This window comes from Pteropus vampyrus, unplaced genomic scaffold (assembly GCF_000151845.1).
Source record: "Pteropus vampyrus isolate Shadow unplaced genomic scaffold, Pvam_2.0 Scaffold104, whole genome shotgun sequence".
Taxonomy (NCBI): domain Eukaryota; kingdom Metazoa; phylum Chordata; class Mammalia; order Chiroptera; family Pteropodidae; genus Pteropus; species Pteropus vampyrus.
In genome coordinates this window covers 5,441,894-5,451,299 of record NW_011888885.1, presented here as the reverse complement: position 1 = coordinate 5,451,299, position 9,406 = coordinate 5,441,894, and the positions used below count along the sequence as shown (strand labels likewise).

Below are 9,406 nucleotides of genomic sequence, written 5' to 3'. Positions count from 1 at the left end.
TGCCAGTAAGAAGGTATCTTCCCCGGAAATGGCAATGTCTCTGAGGGCTAGTGACTCAGCTCAGCTGGGGCTACCACATGGACTCCCATAGCCTCCCAACCTTGAAGGGACCACCTTGGCATTAAAGAATGCTGGAGGGCCCATCAGAGTCCTAATCCCCCAGCCCAGAGGGCAAGCGAGTGCAGCAAGGCCAGGCCATGGAAGATAGTGACAGAACCATGAAGAGGGCTGGAGAAACTAGAAAGATGGGGTGTGTGGGAGGGTGTTAGCTGGCAGGGGAGTTTTCTGATGTTTGGGGTCTGCTCACCAGGATCCTATGGGCGTCACTGCCTATTTATTCTCAGAACCCCCCTACTCTTTCCCTCTCCCACCTCAAGTATGTTCCACCACACCTGCATCTGAAGTCAAGTCATATTGGTACCCTGGGGCCTTCTCACTCCCTCTGCCCCTCACCCCTTGCCCAAATTATTACAGCAGCCCCTTCCTGCTGTCTCAGTCTCTCTTGACAATGCTAACTTCATGCTGTAGCCAAATTGTTCTTTCTAACACCCCTCATTGCCCCATAAACACCAGCCCTAAAATACAATGTAACATGGGTTTAGCCTGTTTAAATTTGAGAGCTTTCAGCATGTGAGGCCAGGAAGAATCCATGGACTCTGGAAGATGCTCTGGTTCATCTTTGACACCCCTGGGGGTTCTCAGCTCTGTGCTGATACATAGCAGGTTGTCAATGAATGTTTGAGGCTGACAGATTCTGAGCCAGGGAAGTTGCTGGGACTGGCCACTTGCCCCGCCCACCCCTGTCCCTGTATCTAGGTCACTGGAGAAAGGAAATCTGATAAACCCATTCAAGTTTCATAGCTCCTCCCACCCTCCTCAGTTACTTGCATTTTCAATTCAAGTCAGAGATAGAGGCCTGAGTCTTAGTTCAATAGCAGAGATTTAGTCCACTTAGTTCAACAAATATTAGGAGCTTTGGAACACAAAGAATACCCGTAGAGGAATAATGAGGAATATTCTCCAGCCCTTTCCTTTCACAGATGGGGAAATCAAGACCTGGAAGAAAAAAGTAACTTGACTGGAGGAGGAAAGGAACTTGCCCAAGGTAAGAGAACAGAAGGTAGCCTGCATTCAACCCCCATGGCACCTCGATTCCACTCCATCGCTATCTCCCCACTAACTGCCTGTGTGCATCATGTCCACACGCTGGCTTTCCTGTGAGAAATGACCGAGCAAGTGGTGTGGTCTTGGCTCTTGGAGTGCAAGATGGGTCGAGTGGGGGAGGCAGGCAGAGGAAGGCTGGTGCATACATATCAAGCACTGAATAAATAGAAGTTGCCTTTATAGAACTTTGACTTAGTCATTGTCGCAACTGGGAAAACTTCACCCCAAACCAGGCTCCGACTCTTCTGCTTTCTTCTCTCCTGAGTCTCCCTCTTGCTAGTCCTTTTCTTCTCCCTTGTCCAGATACTCCTCCTCCAGGAAGCCTCCCTGACCCTGCAGCAAAACCCACGGTTGCATATTGTCATAATCACCACAGAGGCAGGTGGACTCTATCCAAGTTTTGGTTCAACGTCAAAACTGATGACGCCACACACATGTCAAAAAGGAATGAAAAGTTTTATTATTTACATAATTGAGGTCTCTGGGGGAGGAGGGCAGGCCTCTTAACCAGGTCCGAAATAGCTTGAGAGCCAGGAAAGGAGATTGGCCCAGGATTTTTACTGGGTTAGGGAGTAAGGCCAGGGTAAGCATTTGTGCAGGAAGAGTTTGCATGGTTCAAATCTCCCATGGACGCCAAAGGAGGGAGCACAACACTCATGCTTTCTCATCAGCTTGTCCAGGTGAGGGGCACAAGAGGAAGGGGTAGAGGTGATGGCTTAGAAGCTGCCAGCAGTCAAACTCCAAAAACGTGACTCAGACTCCTCATTACAAATGTTATTCACATGCCCTTGTTTCTCTCCGTGTGTCTACATTTCTAAATGGGTCACTTTTCCATGGGGAAGAATTGATATGATGAAGTCGGCTGAGAGATGAGATGGAGCTGTGGATGATGTCACTGAAACTAGAACATTTCGGACATTTGGCATGAACTTGGAATTTCTCTTTCTGCATCTCTCCAGCCCAGAGGCCCTTCCAGTCTCCAGCACTCCCTCTACCGTTCCATCTCCCCCAGATCTGTCTGACACTCCCCCACATTCCTTAGCTTGGGCCCTCCCTCTACCAGGCGTCCCTGCTCCTGCTCCTGCTCCCACATTCCCTCTGGACACTCCCCTGGAATGGAAAAACCATCCCTCATCCCTTTCCTGCTCTCAGCCCCAGGATCGGACATGCTGGTAATTCCTGTTGGGGATGGCCAAAGAGATAACGCCTGGCATGGAGCCCTTCTGTGTCATCACAGGGTTCTTAAAGCTATTTCAGGAGGGACCCCTGCCCACACTGAGTGTCCACTTTGGCCCCTGAGCTCTTGGCTCTGTCTGCCTCCCTACGTCTTGGAACAAGGTGGAGGAGACAGCAGCAAGCCAGAAAAAGATCAAGATAACAGTTCAACTTTCAGCCCAGTTAGCTTCCTGTTCCTTGACCCCAGATATCTCCTAACCCCTGGAGGCTCTGGGCCACAGCTGTGGACAGACCACGGAGAGAGGCTGGGTGGCTCTGGGAGTCACAGCTTGGGAACAAATGCTATCCTAAGGGTTAGACAGGGATGAGTGTCTTCTCCCCAAACACCACAGAGAACGCTGTTATCGCAGCTGTTTCTGTTTAGGCACATCTGGCTGCCTGACCAACATCTGCCTGGAGTCTGTCTCTTAAAGACACAGCTGTGGTCACTGGCTTCCAGTCCTAACTCTACCTCCCATGAGCTGCGTGATCTTGGACATCCAGGTTGCCTGGTAAGTTAGATGAGGTTGATAATCCTGACTTCATAGGGAGGCCGGGAAGATGAAATGAGAGTCTGCATGTGAAATGATTCATCAGCTGTAAAGTTTGGCCTGAGTCCTTCCCCGGCTCTGATTCTAATTTTGTACTCCTAATTCTTTATTCTTTTCCTTAAAGAGGGCTCCAAATTGTACAAGCTTCAGGCCCCACCAAACCTAGATCTGCCCTCGGTATTGCATGAATGTTATTAGTTTAAGTGGTTAAGAAGGACTCTCGGGTCAGACAACACAGGATTAAAATCCAAGCTGTGTGGCCTTGATCAAGTCGCTTAACCTCCTTGAGCTTCAGTTGTCTCATCTTAAAATAGAGAAGACACCCAAAGATTGTTGCGAGAATGTAATTTAATAATATTTGTAAAGCACTTAGGGTAGTTCCTGCTGCATAAGCACTTACTACATGGTAGTATTCTTATTATAAACTCTTAGAGATAGAGGCTCTAAAGTGAACTTCAAGGGAGTGCGTGCTGAGGGCTGAACTCCTGGACCAAAATAAGAAACTTCTTTTCGCCTAGTGAAAAGAATTGTCAGGGGAAATGGGTCTCTGTATCGCAATAAGAGAAATCTGAGTTAGACTCAAGAAAGTACATAGTGACTTTTTAAAAAAATAAATAAATTTATTTATTTATTTTCATAGTGACCTTTTGAAGTTCCCTTTCAGTTGATTCTTCTGCGGATAACCGGACCTTCAGGCTCCGCCCACCTACCTCCAACTGGCACCACCCACTTACACACCTGTGGGGGCTGGCGTCCCTGCCCAGTCTCCAAACACTAGGTCTGAGCCTGAGTGGGAGGAGGAGAACTTTAGGATTCTGCGAGGCTGGCTCTTAGAAGCAGTGGATGAGAAATTGTGTAGTCTGGGCCCGGTTCCCTGGCCACGCAGGACACTCTTAAGAGAAGGGACTCATTTCCACATCGACGGCCTTACAAGGGAGATCAGAAGGCACAGCCTTTTGGGGAAAATGTTGTCTTGTTGTTAATTATAATTATGGCTGCTTGGTTATTTACTACTGCTAAATATTTGGCTTTGCTGAGGGACCATTCTCAGCTGGGATGGGGGGGGTGGGGCGGGTGGGCAGGAGAAAAAAATCTCGACGAGGACAATGAAGGGGCCGATTCCGAGGAAAAAGGCCCAGAGACCGCCAGCCGCCTCTCAGGAACTCATAGTGTGGTGGGGGCGAGTTGGGCTTTTAAGTCAGAGGCGCGCGGTGGTCGGTTCCCAGATGTGCCAACGCCGGGTCTCTCCAGTTCGGCCGGCGGCGGTGGCCACGCCTGGAACGACCTTTCCAGCATCAGTAGCAGCCGCAGCAAACCCGCCGGACAAATCCCACCCCGGGCCCCATGAGTCCAATCCGTCTTGCTTGAGAGGCGACGCTGCTCGGGAAGCAAAGGGCGGGGAGGGGAAATCCAAGCCTTTGGGGGCTCCCGACAGGTGTTTGGGGGAGAGGGCGGAGCCGTATTAGAGAGGATGAGGGAGGGGCGGTGCTGCCCCTTTAAGAGGCGGTGGCCGAACCGGGACCTTTTCTCTTTCCCCGGAAGGAGAGCGAAGCCGCGGCTGGGCGCGCAAGGTGGGGAGGTGCGGAGCTGGGCTTTGGGAGGCGGGGCGCGCGCGGGGGGGTACCCCTCCCTTCGGTCCTCCTTGCGGTGGACGGGTCTGCCTGCCCAGATCCGCCGCCCAGCGGGGATCCAAGGCATCTGTGCGGCCCGGGGGGCTCGGCCGGGACAAGCTAGGGGCGCGGTGCCCGGGGCGGGTGGGCGGTGACCCGACGCAGGGCAAGCGGAAGAATAGATTCGCGGACCTCGGAGGGGAACCTGAGAGCGCAGACCTTGAGCGGACGTGAAACCGGCGCGGTCCGGGGGCCGGGAACTGCTCAGCGCTGCAGGGCTCCACGGCGCTGCCCGCCCGAGCGTTTCCAGTGGCGCGGGGAGCAGGTGAACAGGTCCTCGCTCACAGCTCCACGCCCTCACGCGCTCTCGCCCCGGCCTCCGCTCCCGCTTGCAGCCATGGGCTCCGGTCTCCGCCTCGCCACCCGCGTCCCACGCCAGATGCTTTGCGCGCTGGCCTTGATGGTGGCCGCTGGCGGCCGCATTGCCTCTGCTTTCAACCTGGACACCCAATTCCTGGTGGTGAAGGAGGCCAGGAACCCGGGCAGCCTCTTCGGCTACTCGGTCGCCCTCCATCGGCAGACGGAGCGGCGGCGGCGCTACCTGTAAGTGAGCTGGCGGGGGTGGGTTGGGAGAGAGAGCGTGTGTGTGCAGAGTGCGGATCCGAAGCTGAGTCCGAGTCCTGGCCCGCGGGCTTCCGGGCCTGATTGCCGCTAGCTCCTTCGCCTGCTGAGTCTTGGCGGGAAGTGGAGGGATTGGGCGTGGGATGGGGGGCAGTAATCATTGGCAAGTGTTGACCCAGCCAGAGGCTGTCTAGACGCAGCCGCTCGTCCCCTTTAAACCTCTCTGGGTAGCAGAAGTGGGGTTCTCGTTCCTGAGTCTCCTTCCATTCTGAGAAATAAGTACCTAGAGTACCGCATGCCTCTTCTCTCCAGGGCTGGGAGCTTGGGGAAACTGCAGTATAAACACCTAGTGGATCCCCCTTCCCTGTTTTCTAGGAAGAACCTAAGGGCACATGTATTTAAGCCTGCTCCCTTTATACCTCGCATTTAGTCTGCGGCCACGCTGCCAGCCACACCCTCTGCAGAGCCAGACTGGAGGGCTTCTCAACCCGCTTGGCAGTTGGGGTGAGGCGATGGTGGTGGGGCGAGTCTTGGCGTTTGGAGCTGTCCAGGAGCTCTCTCTGACCCCTTGAGGGTGGGGGAGTAGAAGAGAGAGGAAGGTCTTTCCCAATTCCTGCTTAGTCTCCTTCCCCCGCACCTCCTGCACCAACCCAGCAGTGACACCCTCTCACCAGACATCTTTCCTGCATTCCACAAATTCATGTTGAATCTTCAACCCTGAGTGTGTTTGTTTGGTTTGAAGAGGGAAATGGTGTTTTTCTCTTTCTTCTGTTCTCCTTCCCCGACAGCTGCAAGGAGAAGGAGGGGAAGAGCTAGGCATAGGGAAGAGAGGGGAAGGAGATTGCATCCAGCTGCTCCTGCCTACCCCACCCCCACCATACACACCCATGTCCAGAGGGGCATGTCCAGGTTTCAGATGTTTCTCTGCCATGGACTCAGTATTCTGAGGTCAGCATTTGGGAAAGAGGACACCTAGGGAAGGTGAGGCTGCCCCAGGAGGGAAGGAGTTTAAGACAGGTCAGGCAGGCCCCGTCACTTTAGGCTGGATGACCAGCCAGACCTCTGCTCCTACCTGGTGTCTGACCCGGTTGAGCAAGAGGACCTTGTCAGAAAAAGGGTGTGTTGAAACCTCTCCAAGCTCTGGCTGGGGCCTGCAGAAACTTGAGGAAGCTTGGAATGTCCAAAGTCCAAACTCTGCCCCGGCCTTGGCTCTAGCCCTGCTGGCCCAGCCCCTGTCCAGTCTACCTACCTGAACTTGGCCTCGATTCTATCTACCTTCTGCCGAGGCTAGGGCCACCACACCCTTCCCAGCTTGGCTCCAGCAGCTGTGGTCTGGCCTTGGCCAACCCTCCATCTTTTGGAGACCCTAAGTGACCATCAGCACAAGTTTCTATATTGATGCTCTTTCTGCCCCCACCCAAAAAAAGATTTTCAGATTTTTCCATGCGGAAGCTGCATGATATAAGGCAACATAATGTAGAGAAGATTTAAAAAGCAAGAGGAAATAATGGAAAGCTGGAGTCAATTAAGGATCCTGCACCACCACCATCACCTTTGCTATGTGACCTTGAGCAAGAAATTTCCCTTCTCTGGGCCAGTTTTCCCTAAAGAGGGGCTGGACCTGAATCTATATTCTCCTTCTCCGTTGCCCTATAAGAGGCAACTTGGCATTGTGGAGAGAGAAGAAGCTCCAAGTTTCTGTTGCCAACTTCCTATCTTGAATCCGTCACTAATATCTGAGCCTTAATTTCCTCACCTGTCAGGGGAAGGAGAACAACACGCCTTCTTCATGGGGTGATAGTGGGGCTTTAATAAGTTAATGTGTGTAAAATAGTCTGCATATGCCAACACAGAGCTGACGGCTCTTGTGCTAAAGCCGGAACCTGGATGCACGCTCACCTTCCCATGGCCTTCAACCAAGATGGCTGAGCAGAGGGCTCTACTTTTCTTCCTGAGCAGGTTGAGATGGCATTAGGCCTGCCAAGAGCCCAGAAAGTTCTAAAACTAATGAACCTTAGAAAGGCAAGTTGTTCTAGATAGAGTTCGGAGTAATTCTCTAGGGTATCTTCAGTCCTTCCCAGGGTTAGTTCTAGATCTTGGCTCATCTCCTCACCCCCACCATCTCACTGAATTCTGCTCCTTGTCCCTTTGGGAGAGCCAACTGGCCCAGCTGGGCTTAGCTGCAGCCAGCTGTGTAGCCAGATGTGAACAGCTGCCCAAGTACACAGCTCAGGGGAACGAGCAACTCAAGTTGCAGTCTTCAAAGTCCCTTTGGAAAAAGGGGAGGGTTCATGGTCCTGAAAAGCTCTGCCTGGGGTTCATAGGTTTTCTGGAGGTGCAGGGACCCTTGAAAGTATATATAAGATCATGTGTGTTTACACAGTGTTCTGGGGGCAGGAGGAGGGGAGAGTATAGCTTTCATCAGATTCTCAAAGAAGGCCTTATTTCAGAAATGGTTAAAAACCCAGGTGTGTACCCTCTTTTCTCCCTATCACCTCCATCTCTGGACTGGGGTTCCCTGCCTACAACATCAGAGGCTTACCCCAACCCAGGCCCCAGTTTCTCAGTCTCTGGGTGTGGGAGGTGAGGAGCAGGGCAGAGGACCAGTGGGGAAGCCGAGGGACTATTCTTAGGACTATTCCTAGGACTATTCACTGACCCCCTGCCCCCAGCACCTGCTCTTTATTCCTTCCTAGGAATCCACGTGTCCTTGTCTGGCCTGACCTTGTGGGCTATGGGGGAGATACCTCTGGGGCCCTCCTTTCCCTTTTGTCTTTGCCTGGCAATGAAGGTTTCTGGGAAGCCTGGGGCTGGGGTGGCTGCAGCTCCTGGAAGGTGAGGTCATACCTGAGGGAGGCAGGAACTAGGATTACCTGCTGTGCTCTCCTAAAACATGTTTCCCTGGGCAGAGCAGCCACCTGGCAGCCTCCGAGGCTCGTTCCAGAGGAAATGGGAAGAGCAGCTGCGGCTGCAGGCAGAAGGCCTGCGTGTGCGTCGTGTCCTTTTCCTCTCTCCAATGACGAGTTCAGGCCAAGGAGCTTTAAATTAGGTGGGAGTCAGGGGAAGCCTGATCTTTCAGAAAAATAAGGGAAAGGGGCTTGGTCAGAGCTAAACAAAGGAGGAAGAGGATGTCCGTCGCAGCAGGAGAAATCGAGATTAGATGACATGAAGAATGCCCTAACGGATCAAATATGAAGAAAACACTAAGGAGCAAGGGAGAGGGGAAGAAGTGAGAAAAACAGCCTTGTTCTTTTTTATCAAAGTCTTAGGCCAAGGCTTCTTTTCCCCGTCCCCTCTCATTCTATTGCTTCTTCCAGCTTGTTGCTCTGGTTCTAGGGCTGAGTCACCAGAGGAGAGAGGGGGCTGGATGGGCAGCAGGGGAAGTAGGGGGAGGACAGAGAGGGCTGCAGTTTCAGCTACCATAGGAACAGCCTCTGGGGAGTTGGCTAATTCGGGCAGCGGAGCTGGCACAGAACTGAGATCTAGGCATCTGAGAGCTGACCCCACCCCAGCCCCGGCTCAGAGCTGGAGCATCCCCCTACCCAACCTGCCTGAGGTGGAAGGGTGCCCTGAGGAATGACATGTGGGCCAGCTGGCCTGTGTGCTAGACCCTCTGGCTCACTCCATGTCAACTGAAATCTTCCCACTGGAGCCACCCCAACACCCCCGAGGTGAGGAGTCTGGGAAGTTGACTTTTATAGACTGTTTCTCTGAGCATCACCCCACCCTAGTGCCCCCAGGGGAAACTTCTTTACTTTGGGGTAAGCCAGCCTGGAACCCTGATATCCCTGGGTCCCATTCCCTGGCCTCTTCAGATTCTACTGCTTTCTATTTGACTGTGCCATTAGCTTTGAACTGCCTGGAGAAAAGTGATGGGGCAGGAGTGAGGAAGCGCTTTTCTAGAACTCGGAGCTCAGGGGGCTCCCCAGAGGCCAGGAGGGGCTGTCTGGTTGGAGCCAAAGGAGAGGATATAGAGACAGCTGTTTGAAAGCCCTTAAGAGGTCATTTTGCCCCACCCTCCTACCTTCCACAGGGGCTCCCTGCCCACCTACCCCAGCCCAGCCAGACTCCAGGAGAGGTTTGATCTGATCTCCTTTCTTTCTTGCTCCAAGAGCTAGGCAAAGCCTCACACCTAACCCCCTCCCTTCTCATTGCTGCTGGTAGGGTGGGCTCAGTAGTAGTCTAGAAGGGGTCAGTTTTTAGACTCTGATCTGGACCAGACCCAACAGCAGGCTGCAGAGTGCT

At 53.1% G+C, this 9,406-nt stretch overlaps 1 protein-coding gene and 1 long non-coding RNA gene across 4 annotated transcripts in view; both read left to right on the top strand.

Moving 5' to 3' along the window:
* Window positions 1–897: 897 nt before the first annotated feature.
* Window positions 898–3,934, top strand: LOC111742938. The gene is made up of 3 exons (XR_002781535.1): window positions 898–1,105; window positions 2,765–2,891; window positions 3,571–3,934. It is a non-coding gene; the product is annotated as an uncharacterized LOC111742938 (long non-coding RNA).
* Window positions 3,935–4,362: 428 nt separating this feature from the next.
* Window positions 4,363–9,406, top strand: part of ITGA3 (integrin subunit alpha 3) — a 28,905-nt gene continuing 23,861 nt past the window's right edge. For 2 of the 3 annotated variants that reach the window (XM_011365083.2, XM_011365080.2), the window contains exons 1-2: window positions 4,363–4,501; window positions 4,936–5,143. In XM_011365083.2, the coding sequence (XP_011363385.2) occupies window positions 4,402–4,501; window positions 4,936–5,143 (308 nt within the window). In that variant the 5' untranslated portion in view covers window positions 4,363–4,401. Of the gene's footprint in view, window positions 4,510–4,935; window positions 5,144–9,406 lie in introns of all 3 variants that reach the window. The other variant, XM_023533568.1, reaches the window with a different exon arrangement.